Genomic DNA, 15,579 nt, shown 5'->3' on the forward strand with positions numbered 1-15,579 from the left:
AAAAAAAAAAAATATATTGCCTGGTTATAAATGCCTATTGTAGGGAAAAGTAAAAGCAAAGATAGAAGTTGAGATTATTTTTTAATTGTGTGTGATACTGAAATATCCCTTTCTATATTCACTCATTGTTTTTGGCCTTTTGCATCTCACAGACTGTTTCCCACATATCAGGTGTTCAAATATTTGAGGAAAAATTCCTTTCTCCTATAAATAGTCTCTTAAGTAACCTCAGTTTTAATAATTATTGGTTATATGATGACGTTCCTTAATTTTTCACCATTATTGGTAATTTTTCTGGTTGAACTTTAATCTGCGTATCCCTCTTAAAACACATAGTGTATGTTTGTAACATTAAAAGACTGTAGTTTCATGAGATAAAATGGCTTGTGCCACCCCCGCCCCCCACTTTATCCTTTATGACATTGCTTTTTGGTTCTTCTCCTTCTAAATTACTTTTGAGCTGTCTAGGGTAAATATAAAGCTGTGATTGATTGTTGGCCTATTTATCCATTTGTTGCAAACTTACATGATAGCTGTACAGTTCTGAACTAAATTATTGCTCTAGAAACTATATCAGCTCATTAATTTTTCTTTTTAAAATATTGTTTTTAATGTTAGGGTTTATTTACTTGCAACTTTTTTCTTGCTGCTTCTTTTTGATTTTCTTTATTTTTAATTTATTTTATTTTATATTGCAGACAAACAGAAACTTCCTCCTTTCATCTTTCCATTCTCTGATTTATGATAAATTTAGTTTCCTTTGGCCTGGCATTTGCTTCAGCAGGCAGCCTTCCTTCAAGTACCTCCCCGATTGATGTATAATCTTTGATATCTTCCATTAGCCTCCAGGATCACTAAGTTCAAGGCCCCCTTGGAACCTAAGGAGCCCTGCCGAGGAGCTGAAGGCCTTCAGAGTCCTTGGGGTGATTGACAAGGTAATTCTTCAGTGTCTCTTCAAGAGTTCAGTCATAAATCGACTGCATGCTGACATTCTGTCTTTGAAGCTTTGGATCTTAAGGATATGAAACAAAAGGAGAAAATGACTAAAATGCACCTACACTTTAAAATAACAAAAGCGGAAGAGGAAAAAGCTTTTATCTAAGCAATTCATGTAAGGTCATGCAAAATATATTCGAGCTAAAGGAGAAGGCGCATATTTGTTGGCAGTCAGTGGAGTAAGAGGTTTGGCTTTATGGAAGTGTTAACAGTAGGGTAAAGACACACTTTATTTTGGTTAAACTTTTGAGTCAGTGGTTGTTCAGCTTTAACCGATACAGTCATTCTAATGGTCAAAAAGAAAAAATGGCATTCGTAATAGCTACATTTATTGAGTACCTACTATGTGTCACACTTGATATTCAGCATTTTATAGAAAATGACTTACTTAATCCTTCTTACATTTCTTATTATTTGTATCTCAGTGGGAAAGTGGTGCTTAGAATAAGTGAAATAGCTTGCCTAGAAGTCACACAGCTAATTTAGGGTAGTGCTGGGGATTTAGACATCAATCTTTGTGACTCCAGAAGCTATGCTTTTTACATACACTGATAGCACCTACACCCACACAACACACACACACACACACACACACACACTTTTATATTTGGAATACAGACGCTGAGCTCACAGAGATAACTCCCATTGAGTACCTGCAAATTTGGTGATACCTCATATATGCTAGGTATTGACAGTATTTGGTCTGTCAGGCAGCTCACAAATGTAATTTTAAGACCATAGGCAATAAATCCATGCTTTAAATATATTTACTCAGCCACCACTTTATCATTTAAAGCAAAAGCAATTAATGTAGGCCTTTTTCACCATTAAACATCTTTAATGAAGCAACTTAATATTAGTTGAGTACTTCTTGTGTTGTAAAGAATACGTGTGATTCCATGCTAAAATTGAACAATATGCAATCTATTTCTAGCAATTTAGACAGTAGCTAATAGTTTCAGGCATTCCAAAGGGAACATTAAGTTGAATGTTATGTGAAACTGACAGTGTCTTATTAAATCTTTACAAGCATCATTTTTCTCACATTTATATGACTGAAGTTTGAACATAAAGTAATCTAGACAGTGTGAGTTATCTTTTTTAAAAGCCTAAAATATTCCCATAACTGTGTTTGCTCTGGCTTTTCCAAATTGGGGAACATTCTGTTTGACAGCAGATGGAAACAAAATAGTAATAGAGGCTGGATGCGGTGGCTCACACCTGTATCCAAGCACTCTGGGAGACTGGGGCAGGAGGAGTTTGAGACCAACCTGAATGAAAATGAGACTCGACCAACCTGAATGAAAACGAGACTCAGGCTTGGTGGCACAGCTAGCTATTCAGGAGGCTGAGGCAGGAGGATCGCTTGAGCCCAGGAGATAGAGCTTGCACTGAGTTAAGATGATGCCACTGTACTCTAGCCAGGGAGATGGGGAGACTGTCTCCAAAAAAAAAAAAAAAGTAGTTGAGCAGTTCCTCAGTTCTTGGATTTCTGTGCAGGCAAGTATACCTTCTTGATGTACAGTGTCTGCTCCTTCTCTTAGATCTATTTCTTTTGACAAAGTGTGACCTTTCATTGCTGTGCTGTAGGTGTGAACAAGTCACGTTGAAGTCCTGGAAATAGCTCTGCGTAGCACAGGTTTGTCTAAAGAAGGCCTTTTGACAGTGGAAGAATTCCTGAATTCTGTGCTGATGCCTAATTTGATTATGTCTTAACTCTGTTTACTAAGTGTGTTTGGTGTTTAGAAGGTGACATTTAACTTTTCTTAGAAGAGATAAGGAAATACGTATTTTGGGAATTAGTAAGCTTTGTAAACACTTTCAAAGTTTATAACTTGGGCTTACTTGTAAAAACAGGAGTACATAGATTTTTAAAAATTTGAATTATTTTTTCGTGTTCATTGTTCTGAGGAATACCTAAAATTTAGGTTTTAGAGACTTGAACTATAGAAGGGAAGTGTTGCATAAATTTTTTTAAAAAAAGCAAAATACACAGGATATATTGACCAAGCTCCTATAGAACACAGTTTGATTCTGTTTCATTATAGTATTTTTTCTTCATGAGTTATCTCAAATGTTATCCATCACCTTAGGAAAATGCAGTTCTGAACTGAACTGTGTTAGGATTTTACAAGCTTGTCTATAGAAAGGAAACAAAACATTTGTTTATTAATACATAGATGGTAAGCTTCATAAAACAGGGTGGTGTCTCTGTTGCTCAGCATCATATTCTCAGCACCTGAAATCATGCTTGGCACATACTGGGTGCTCAATAAATCTCTGTTGAATCAATGAATTTAAACTTAAATAATTTTAAATATATGTAGAGGGACACCTACTGGTGTAATGTGAGACTGCTATTTAGTACCGTTGTATGAGGTGACTATTCTGAAGGTGTTTATCTAGAGGGACAGTAATTCTATAGTTATATGTTGGTCTAGTATTCAAAGGAAAGCAAATACATTTCTGTTCTTTATTTGGGATTATAAAATCCCCTATTAAAGTAAATATGCAACAAGGAGTTTAAGCATCAGCATTCTTGGAACATCAATAAGCTGGTGTGCATGCTGAAGCAAATGTGATGATGCTTGTGAAGGCTCTCACTCCTGTGATCTGAAGAACAGCTGAAAACAAGGAGGTGTTTGTTAAGGATATGTGTGGTCTTTAGATAGGTGAGGGCTGTCCTGGACAGAGGAACTATGTAACAATTTGTTCAATTTCTTCAAATCCGGTGGTAGAAACAAGAACAGCAGGTGCAAACTATGATCATCTCAGGCAAACCATGATGTGTATAGTTTTCTTATGAGGAAGGTATTGAGGGGAAAGACCTGCTTGTTAATATCTGCCATAGGATACAAGTAGAGCCAACTGAATATAAATTCAAGGGAAAACTATTTTTGCTCAGGATTACTAGAAATACCTTTCAAGAGTTAGTATATTGACCAAAGGTGGACTGAATTCTTTTAGATCTTCTGAGTTTCTTGTCATTAGAGATATTTAAGTAAAGGCTGAAAGATCAGTCATTAGTGGGGATGTTATAGTGAGAATTCAAGCATTGGATGGATTTTTACCTTAGGTAAGTTTTAACAATGTCTTTTAAGCCCCCAGATTTATTTGGACATAGTCTTTGTTTAGCAATAGCAGGAGAAAGTAGAAATCAGTGCAAAAACTATGGTAGGATGAGGAGGATGGATTACTGTTTTTTTTTATATAAGTTTTTACAGATGTAGGTATAATTCCTTGATGTGCATGTCATATAAGTATATGGTATGTGTTTATGTTTGTATGTGTATGTGGTAATTTGCAGTTGAGTCTAGATTAGTGGTTTGGCTAATAGTAGGATGTCTAAGTACCAGGAGAGTAGAGGAAGATCATTAATGTATAATTTATTTATAAAAAGGATAAAGAAGTCCATAGTTTTATAAACAGTAATATACCAATGTCCATTTCTTGTTTTTGATATAGCTGTACGTTAGGATTATATAAGAAGGCACCATTGGGGGAAGCTGGGTGAGGGATACATGATGAGACTCTTTGTACTGTTTTTGCAACTTCTGTGAGTTAAAACAATTTTGTTTTTCGTAAAAAGGCTGGGAGAACACTGGATTGAAAACTGCTGGGGTAATGATACCAAGATTTGATTTCCTTATGGCTAGTTAACTCTGTGGTTTGTGTGTAGCCAGAGAGTCATTCTGTGTGTGGGTGTGTGTATGGTGTTCACAAGGAAGACCAGTGAAGACTGTGTAGCTAGATTGCTCAGATTGATTGCCGATCTGTGAAAAATGACTTAAATATGTTGCTTTACAAGTAAGTCATTGTATGAAAGATGCTACATACTTTGTAAACCTATTATTATTTATTAGGTCAAGTGCTTTGGGATTTTGTAATCAAGAAAGCTTCCCAACTGTATCTGACATTCCACAAGAAGAATTCTAAGGTTTACTTGCTATTGCAATAAATGCAGAAGTTTCCATTAGCTAAAATATCATTGAGAAAATTTATGGAGATTGTTCAGATAAGTAAATGTTGCAAGATTGAGTCTTACTTATTTTTTTTAAAAGTATGTAAATCATACTGTCTATGATAATGCAGGGAAAAACTGCCCTCGTTGAGAACATGGAAGCATCAGTATTTGTGTATTTTCAGGTTGAGGGAACATTGAGTTGAACTGTTTTAACCCAAAAGGATTCCAGTTTCGTACGTACTCTAAACAGCGTGGCAGAAATATTACCTAGTATCTTTAGTAATATCACATTACAGCATGTTGGACTTCTGCTTCCTGAGAGTGGCATAGAGGTCCTTTTCCCTATTCCTTCTGTTAAGTATAGCTACTAATTCTGGACATTATGATTGAAAAGTGGAGAAAGTGACCATGGGACCAAAGAGTTGTAGTTAACGTATGCTGGTAAGTTCCCTGTGGGCTTTTTTTTTTTTGCCTCATGTATATCCTAGACTGAGTGTTAGGAGAAACAGTCAATTTGGCAAACCCATCAGGTGCAGAACAAAAATTTAAAAACCTAACAAAAGAATCTAACCTGTTCTTTTTAGCCAGAGGACTAGGAGAGGACCAGCTTAGCAAGATAGAAAACTTTTGCACAGTAACCATTCTATTCCAAACAAGCACCACAGAAAACCTGTGGCTCTACTTTCATTGCTCCTGGCTTGCCATCCTGGCCAGGCTGTAACAAAGTGTCCACCCCCCTTGCTGGCATAGTGTGAGTGGAGGCCTGCTGGAGATTTAGGTCTGTGGTTGCTGCCCAATACTGATGAAGCCACCCCCATTTGGTATCAGTGGAGGCCATGTGAGGATCAGTAACAAGGCACTCCTGTCCTTCCCAGCCAGGGTCCTGTCAGCAGAGGTCTGAGTTCCTACTCTAACCCAGCAGTAACCAGTAGCCTCACTTTATTCCCCAGATAACAGTGAAGGCTGAATGGGAACCTCAACTTCCTCTCCTACCTAGGAGTAACAAACTGACTATTCCCTTTCCCCATCAGAGGTGGGGGAAGCTGCTGAAATAAAAGATTTAAATAAGATCCTGAGCCGAGCACACTGGCTAATGCCTGTAATCCTAGCCCTCTGAGATGCCAGGGTGGGTGGGTCATTGGACTTCAAGAGTTCAGACCAGCCTGAGCAAGACTGAGACCCTGTCTTTACTAAAATAGAAAAATTAGCTCAGCATCCTAGCAAATGTCTGTAATTCCAGTTACTCAGGAGGCTGAGGTAGGAAGATCACTGGAGCCTAGGAGTTTGAGGTTGTTATGATCTATGGCTATACCAATGCACTCCAGCCTGGGTGACAGAGCAAGACTGTCTTAAATAAGATCCTGAGTCTGTTTTTCTTTTATTGTTTTGGATTCATTGAGGGTACAAAGAATTAGGTTATACTGATTGCATTTGTTAGATAAAGTCCCTCTTAAAATTGCATCCTGCCCCCAAGAAGTGTGCCCTACACTGTCACCCCCATCCCCTTCCTCCTGCCCTCTCCCCATCCCTCATTCCCCTGCCCCCACCCCTTGTATTTAGATCATCTACTGCAGTGGTTCTCAACCTTCCTAATGCCATGACCCTTTAATACAGTTCCTATGGGTTGTGACTCACAGCTTGAGAACCGCTGATCTTCTGCCTTCATACTAGAATTGAGTACATTGGCTTGGTGCCTGTGGCTCAGGTGGCTAAGGTGCCAGCCACATACACCTAAGGTGGTCGGTTCAAATCCAGCCCGGGCCTTCCAAACAACAATGATGGCTGCAACCAAAAAATAGCCAGGTGTTGTGGCGGGCACCTGTAGTCCCAGCTACTTGGGAGGCTAAGGCAGGAGACTCACTTGAGCCCAGGAGTTGGAGGTTGTGTGAGCTGTGATGCCACAGCACTCTACCCAGGAGGACAGCTTGAGGCTCTGTCTCAAAAAAAAAAGAAAAAGAATTGAGTACATTGGATTCTTGCTTCTCCATTGTTGTGATGCTTTACTAAGATCCTGAGTCTAAACATACTACTCCAAATGTCCAGGTTTCTATCAAAAATCACTTGCATGCAAGAGTCAGCAAGATCTCAACTTGAATGACAAAAGACAGTCAACAGATACAAACACTGGAATAACTTAGATGTTAGAATATCTGAGAAGTCTTTTTTTTTTTGGAGACAGAATCTTACTCTGTTGCCCTGGGCAACCTCAGATTCTTGGCTTCAGGTGATTCTCTTACCTCAGCTTCCTAAGTAGTTGGGACTATAGGCACCCAGCTAATTTGTTTTTCCATTTTTAGTAAAGATGAGGTCTTGGTCTTACTCAGGCTGGTCTCGAACTCTTGAGCTCAAGTAATCCATCTGCCTCAGCCTCCCTGAGTGCTAGGATTACAGGTGAAAGCCACCATGCCTGGCCTGTCTGAGAAGTATTTTAACAAAGCGATCATAAAAATAACTTCCATGAGCAGTTACACATAGACATGAAGCTAATGATGCCAGGTGTGGTGGCTCACATCTGTAATCCTAACACTTGGGAGGCTGAGGTAGGAAGAGCACTTAAGACCAGGAATTCAGGACCAGGCAGGGCAACATAAGAAGATCCTATCCCTACAAAAAATTTTAAAAAACAAACCAGGCCAGGTGTGGTGGCTCATGCTTGTAATCTAGTAATCTGGGAGGCTGAGGCAGGAGGATCACTTGATGTGAGGAGTTTGAGACCAGCCTGAGCAAAGCAAGACCCTGTCTCTACTAAAAATAGAAAAATTAGCTGCATGTAGTATTGTAGGCCTGTACTCCCACCTACTCAGGAGTCTGAGGCAGGAGGCTTGTTCTAGATAGAGGCCATGGCACTTTAGCCTGGGCAACAGAATAAGATTCTGGCTCAAAAAAAAAAAAAAAAAAAGCAAGAAAGAAAACCCAAACTAATATTCCTGGAGCAATTAAGTATTCTTTGGCACACAAATAAACCTTGACCTAATCCTCACATCGTATACAAAATTTAGGTCCAGTTGAATCAAACTTAAAACTTTATAACTTTAAGAAGTAAACAGGGGAAAAAATCGTTAGGCCCCAGGCTTTCATTCATAATAATTTTAGATACAACACTGAAAGCATGATCCATAAGAGGGAAATTGGTAGGTTAGACTTTATAAAGATTTGAAGCTTTTGCTTTGCTAAATAGTCATTTACAAGATAAAAAGGCAGGCTACAGACTGAGAGAATTTATTTGCAAACCACATAGGTGACAAAGGTCTTATCTTGAGTATATAAAGAACTCCTGAACCCCAACAGTGAAAACACCCAAACAAAATCCATTAGAAAATGACCAAAGATGAAAAAAGATTTCACCAAATTAAATAATGGCAAATAAGCACATAAAAAGATGCTTTACATCACTGAAAATTAGAAAAATACAAAGTAAGACCATAGTGACCTATCACCTATGCAAAAGCTTTATTTGTAATAACCTCAAACTGGAAGCAGCCAAAATGTCTTAAAAGGTAAATAGCTAAACTGTGGTTTATCAATACCATGAAACAATTACTCAGAGATAAAAAGGAGTGAAGTGTTGATACACACATCAGTTGGGATGGATCTCAAGTGCTCGGTGAAAAGCCGGTCTCAAATGCTTATAGACTGCTTTATTCCATTTATGTAACATTCTCAAAATGACAAAACTCTGGAAGTGGAGAACAATTAATGGCTGTCAGTGTTTTGGGATGCTGGGGGAGAAAAGGGTGGGTGTGACTATTAAGGGAGAGCAGCAGGGAGAGCTTTGTGGGGATGACGGTTCTGTATATTTACTGTGCTGCTGGTTACACGAATGTACACATACGAGAAAACGATGTGAACTATATACATACATTGTACCCATGTCAGTGTTTTGGCTTTAACAGTGTACTGTAAATGCATAAGATGTAACCATTTGGGAAACTGGATGAAGAGTAAATGGGATCTCTCTGTACAATCTTTGTACCTTCCTATGAATCTATAGTTATTTAAAAGTAAAAGTTAAGGCTGGACACAGTGGCTCATGCCTGTAAGTCTAGCACTCTGGGAGGATGAGGTGGGAGGAACACTTAAGTTCAGGAGTTAGAGACCAGCCAGAGCAAGAGCGAGACCCTTCTGTCTACTAAAAATAGAAAAATTAGCTGGGTGTTGTGGTGGGCACCTGTAGTTCCAGCTACTCAGGAGGCTGATGCAGGAGGATCACTTGAGCCCAAGAATTTGAGGTTGTTGTAACCCAGGGTGACAGAGAGAGACCCCTTGTTAGTATAAGTTAGTATATGATAACATTTTAAAAACTACAGCAGTCAAAACTGCCCTCATTGACTAGTATGGTTTAGCTGTAATTAATTGAATGGCTGAGTCAGGGTCTCATTTTATCTTTAGTGACCTAATTTCAAACTGTACCATTTTAAAGGCAAAAATATTAAATTTTGATGTAGTTTATTGATTTAAAAGTTAGAAATTCAATTAGATATCATTATAATTTTTAATATTTGAATCTCAGATTCTATTTAGTTGAGAAATGCTGTTCTAAATTATTCTCTTTAATGGTCTCATACTATTCTACTGTATTCTGTAAGTTATTAATTAGCTCCCTGTTGTTTATCTCTTTAGATGGTTTTTCCTCTTTTTTCTATGATTCTTTTGCATGTATTTTTCTAGAGTTGGAGATCATAAGGTCAGATAATACACGCATGTGTGTTTCAAACTCTCCAGAAATGCTACACTGCTTTACATTCCCACTGGAAATACAGGTTGAGAATCCTTTATGTATGTGAAATACTCATGGCCAGATATAGTTCAGATTTCAGATTTTGGAGTGTTTACATTATATATATTCACTGGTTGGGTATCCTAGATAGTAAAATTCAAAATCTCAAAATTTCCAGTGAACATTGCCATTGAGTATCATATCAGTGCTCAAAAAGTTTTAGATTTTGGAGGGCAGCGCCTGTGGGTCAGTGAGTAGGATGCGGGCCCCATATACTGAGGGTGGTGGGTTCATACCTGGCCCCGGCCAAACTGCAACAAAAAATAGCCAGACGTTGTGGTGGGCACCTGTAGTCACAGCGCTGTGATGCCATGGCACTCTACTGAGAGCAAGGAAGTGAGACTCTGACTCTAAAAAAAGAAAAAAAAAAAAAAAAAGATTTTGGAGCATTTTGGCTTTCAGATTAGGATGCTCAGCCTGTGCATGAAAGACTTACATGCTTAGGAGCATTTTCACTTGCTAGATGAAAATTTGGGTTTTGTCATCTTTTTCATATCAATTTTAACTGCTAATGAGGATCTGTTTTTTCAGATGTTTATTGTCTGTGTTTCTTCTTTCACGAAATGCCTGTTTTATATCCTTTTCCCATTTTTTTATTAGAGGTTTATGTTTTCTTATTGATTTCCAAGACTCTTTCTGTCTATGTAAGAATATGTAAATCTTTGCCTTTTATATGTAGGAATTATTTTTCTTATTTTTTTAAACATAAAAATTTTCTATTGTTTATCTTTTATAGAAAAAAATAAGTAAGCTAAATGAAAAAGATATAATTCACCTATAACCCTGCCACCCACTGAGAATCATTTTTACATTTTAGGATATACTCTACCTATCTTCTTTCTGTGCATTTATGCATAGGAAGCCCCCCAAATAGCCTGTGTTTTCAGATGAGGTCATGACAACATTATCATCTAAATTACAATGACGTGGTAGCTGTTACCCTCGTACCTCAGAAGTATTTCTGGGAGTTTATGGTTTCATAATAGTTTAAGAAGGAATGTGTCCTTCCTGGAAGGTCCTTTTCATCTGGCAGTTTTCCAGTCCTCCAGTAGTTCCCCAGTGCGCCCCTATCTGAATCAGACACCATTCCTGTGCCATTTGCATTGGTAATTCTTCAGCACTGTACTTAATTAAACTGTCTTTACTTACCCCTCTTCCTTGCTAAACTTTAAGCTCTTACAGGGCACAGATTGTATTTGTTCATCATTTCCCCCTCTGTGTCTAATACTGTGCCTGCACTTAACAGGCACTCAGTAAACATATGTTTGGTTGAGTTGTTGAATTCTAATACGTGATTGGAGGGTTAGACTCCTACTCTTTTCTTTCTTTTTTATTTTTTTTTTGTGGGATGCTAACAACAGAAGCCTTTAAATTTTATGTGTGATGTAAATTTTTTCTGTTACCTTTTCATTCTCTTCCTTTATAGTTTGCCTTTGGTACTGTTTAATTAGTATGTTTATAATAACCAAAAAGAGAACTTTTTGTATCCTTTGTATTTTTGCAGCACAATGAAGTTTATTTTCCATTTTAGTCTTTGTGAGAAGTCCCATTTTAGCATTGTACTAGAATAAATTATACAAATAATTCTGAACTCTTTCTTCTAGCAGCCCAAATCTGCAAGTGTTGTAAAGACAACAGTTTTTCATAATTTGCTACTAAATAATTTTAATTTAATTGTTACTTTTATAATATATTTTAATGAGTCAAATTGCTCTGAAGATACAGTGGCATTTGGCACATGAATATATCTCATTTTTAATAGTACTCAGATGATTTTGAGCATTGCGAACATTACCAATCCCAGGCTGCTTATGATGTAAGTTACAGTATCTGATACTTCTTTTTGGATCTATAATTTAAGTAGAATTGTGTTGTATGCCTTGCTTAGCCCATGAAGTTTATCCATGTCTCTTTGGGGCTAACACAGAATTGGTGTCAGAATGTACTTTCTGCTTTTTAGGACACTGCTAATTCATTAGTACACAGCCATGGTCAGACACTTGCAATGCTGTGCTGAAGACAATTGTTACAGGTTGAGAGGAAGGATAGCAAGTTGAATAGACAGAAGTCATCCTTTTAAGAGTACCATGAAACATCAGTCATTGCAAATGTTGGAAAAGTCATGGGACACTTGCATGAAGCACTTGGGAAATGCTGTGGTGTGGATGGTAAGGAGTCCTCTTAAACCTTTAAGAATGACCAGATTGTGTAAGTACAAACTAATTCATGTATATTGTTGAAGAGAAGGCAGCTTATCATAAGTTTTATATGTAGAATCAGAATAGTCTTTGATTATAATTAATAATATCACCATCTTTAAGGAACTACATCTAATGTACTTATTTTGAAAATATGGGGCAACCATGTGTTTAAAAGATAAATAACAGTTATGCTTTGATATCTTATTCTATCTTATTATTTAAACACACATCTTATTTGTATAATAACTAAGAGTATATAGATTTTATATATATGTGTGTGTGTATATATATATATATATATATATTTTTTTTTTTTTTTTTTTGCAGTTTTTGGCCAGAGCTGGGTTTGAACCTACCACCTCTGGCATATGGGGCCGGCGCCTGCTCCTTTGAGCCACAGGCACCGTCCTAGACTATATTTGAATCTGAAATCCTTGGGACCAGAAGTGTTTAGGATTTTGGAATACAGTAGAACCTCTATAAGTTGACTATCCAAGGGACTGTAACAAACTGGCCAACATACAGAGCTGATCAACTTAAGGAACTAGACCTACTGTATTGATATGTACATATGATACATATCTGGTCTATAAAGTTAGGTGATCTTTTGTTATTTTTTATTCAGTCACTTGTACATAGATCTTAAATACATTTATGCCATTATGAGATTCAGTGTGTTGATTATTTATATAAATTGGAATGCTTGCATCCTACTAATCAACATAGCCTTCACCTTATTTACCTAATTATAGCATTAAGACATTTGTGTTCTACACCTGAAAGATCCAACTTGTACTTGCAATATGCTCCATAGATGTGGTCCCCCGACTAACCCTCCCTCTATTGACCCACCCCCGTCCCTTCCCTTTCCCTTCTTCATCCTAGGCTATAGTTGTGTTTCATTTTTCATATGTAAGTGTGAGTGATTATAAATTGGTTTCACAGTAGTACTGAGTACATTGGGTATGTTTTTTTCCATTCCTGAGATACTTTACTAAGAAGAATATTTTCTAGCTCCATCCTTGTAAACATAAAAGAGGTAAAGTCTTCATTTTTTTTTTAATGCTGCATAGTATTCCATGGTTTACATATACCACAATTTATTAATCCATTTATGGGTTGATGAGCACTTGAGCTTCTTCCATGACTTGGCAGTTGTGAATTGAGCTGCAATGAACAATCAAGTTAGGTGATCTTAAGGGCTTGGTCAACTATGGAGGTTCTACTGTATTTGCATTTTGCTTACTAGTTGAGAACCTTAAATCCAAATGTCTGAAATCCAAAATGCTTTATTGATCATTTCCTTCAAGTGTCATGTTAGTGTTCAAAAAGTTTTGGAGCATTTTAGATTTAAAAATTTTGAATTTGGGTCGCTCAACATGTATATGTGTATATGTATGTATTAGTTGCAAAACCCATGATATATATTAATATCTTGGTGTTTATAAAGTGTTTTTATTCTGAAAAACTCAAATTCTTTTGGATTTTAAAAGTTTGATTTCCTAACATTTTTGGGGATAGGGTTGTATGGCCTATTTTATATTAGGACAACATAATTTTGAAGTGAAGGGACTAGTTTCATTTGATTTATTTTTATGTTTTCTATTTTCTTTGAGATGAAAGTCTCCAGTGCCCTGGGTAGAGTGCCATGGCGTCCTAGATCACAGCAACCTCAAACTCTTGGACTCAAGAGATTCTCTTGCCTCAGACTCCCAAGTAGCTAGGACTACAGGTGCTTACCACAATGCCCAGCTAGTTTTTCTATTTTTAGTAGAGACGGGGTCTCAGTCTGGCTTAGGCTGGTCTTGAATTCCTGAGCTTAGGTGGTCTACTTGTCTCGGCCTCCCAAAGTGCTAGGATTATAGGTGTGAGCCACTGTGCCCGGCCACTTTCATTTTAGCTCCTGTGGCTTGCATTATATACTCTCAGGGCTAGAAAAGCCTTTTAGGTCATCTGGCGCCATGCATTACAGATCTTGTGGTCTATTTGCAGTGCCCCATTAAATAGTTGTGCAGCTTCAGAGCCTTTTTTTTTTTTTTTAATCAATTTAACAATCTTTTGAATGTTGCCCCCTTGCCAGCACTGTGTTAGGTGCTGGGAATATTATACTTTTCAGACATGTCTCTTCCTTTTGATCTAGCTGGGAAGGTAAGTACATGTATGGTACTTACCATATGAAGAGGCTATAAAGAAGCATCAATAAGGATAGAGCTACTAATGTCCCAAAGTCAGTCATTCCACTTACACTGTGGAAACTCATAGACAGTCTTTTTCCTCTTGTGCCAAATACTGCTTCTTTAGTTCTAAATACTGCCCTTTCCCAATGACCATCTTTTATTTATTTTAAGATATTATATTGTCTTTCTGACTGGTATTGTTTTTATGTTTATTTCTTTTAAATATTCTCTTGGTTAAAACTGGCCTAAATTCTTGTCTATTGAAATTCTTTTGGATTTTTAAACAATTTTGGTTTTTTTTTTGTTTGTTTGTTTTTTTGATTTGTTTTTTTCCTCGGACAATTTAATAAATTGCCTCTGTAGGAAAAATTATTTTGTACCCAAATATACTTCTTTGGCATTTTTGAGGTGGCTATTCAGAGAGGCTGAAGAAATAAGAATAGCTCTGGAAAGCTGTCCTTTTGTGGGGGAGACTTATATCTTGTGGAAATCTGCGTTAGTGATGTAAACAGAGGATGGGAACAGGTTTTCTCTGAGACCCCTTCCTGGCCTTGTTCAGATCTAGGAAAAATTAACTCTCAGGAAGAGGAGACGAATGGTCTGACTCATTTCAAGTCCTAACAGAGAGACTGAGGGCTGCTACCCGAGAGATTTCATCTGTACAGCAGGCCAGCCTTTGCTCTCCGTGTTTCCTTCCCTCACCCTTCTCTACCTGGTCATCTCTTCCCAGGAACCCCAAACCCATCTCTTTCTATATCGTAAAAAAACTTGATTCATCTGGCCCTTCTTAGAGTCATATATTTTGTGAGGCTCCCATGCACATGTGCGTGCTAATAACTTTGTATGCCTTTCCCCCGTTAATCTGTTGTCTGTTTTATAGATGCGAATTAGCAAACCTCTGAGTGGGAGTGAGGAGAAGTAGTATTCCCTTTACCCCTCCTTACTTATTTTGCTATGTACCCATCACCACTCCCAAACTGCTCGTAGAGCTTTAAAATACCTCTCAAATCCAGACGCCTCAGGGGATCCCTCAGAGCCCCCCTCCTGTATTCCCTCGTCGTCATCGGGCCTATGCCTGCATTTGTTTGCTCTGTGGGCTCACTACACAGTTCTCCTCTTTATACTTCCATTTTTTGTGTCTTGGGAATCTCTTCCTCCGTCTTCTGTGTGCTTTCCAGTTCCTGATTCTTTGTATGCAACCTATTGTTTTCCTTCTCCATCCTCCTGGAGGCCTGTAGGATTTTCTTTTTGTCCTAAGTGTTCTAAAATTGCACAGTGGTATGTTGTTCTGGTGTGGGACTTGTTTTAATTTGTTGAGCTGGCCATTTCTTACTTTCTTCAATTTGGGTACCAATCCTTTTTTTTTTTTTTTTGAGACAGAGTCTTACTCTGTTGCCCAGGCTAGAGTGCTATGGCATCAGCCTAGCTCACAGCAACCTCAAACTCTTGGGCTCAAGCAACCTT

General features: G+C 37.7%; 1 protein-coding gene across 4 annotated transcripts in view; it reads left to right on the forward strand.

Annotated features, from left to right (window-relative positions):
* Nucleotides 1–15,579, forward strand: part of RPS6KC1 (ribosomal protein S6 kinase C1) — a 196,358-nt gene that overhangs the window by 117,799 nt on the left and 62,980 nt on the right. For 3 of the 4 annotated variants that reach the window (XM_003802043.2, XM_023508196.1, XM_023508197.1), the window contains one exon: nucleotides 843–935. In XM_003802043.2, coding sequence (XP_003802091.1) covers nucleotides 843–935 — 93 coding nt within the window. Of the gene's footprint in view, nucleotides 1–842; nucleotides 936–11,604; nucleotides 11,906–15,579 lie in introns of those variants that run through there. The other variant, XM_023508198.1, reaches the window with a different exon arrangement.

Source organism: Otolemur garnettii, unplaced genomic scaffold, assembly GCF_000181295.1.
Source record: "Otolemur garnettii isolate 467f Iridium unplaced genomic scaffold, OtoGar3 scaffold00229, whole genome shotgun sequence".
NCBI lineage: Eukaryota > Metazoa > Chordata > Mammalia > Primates > Galagidae > Otolemur > Otolemur garnettii.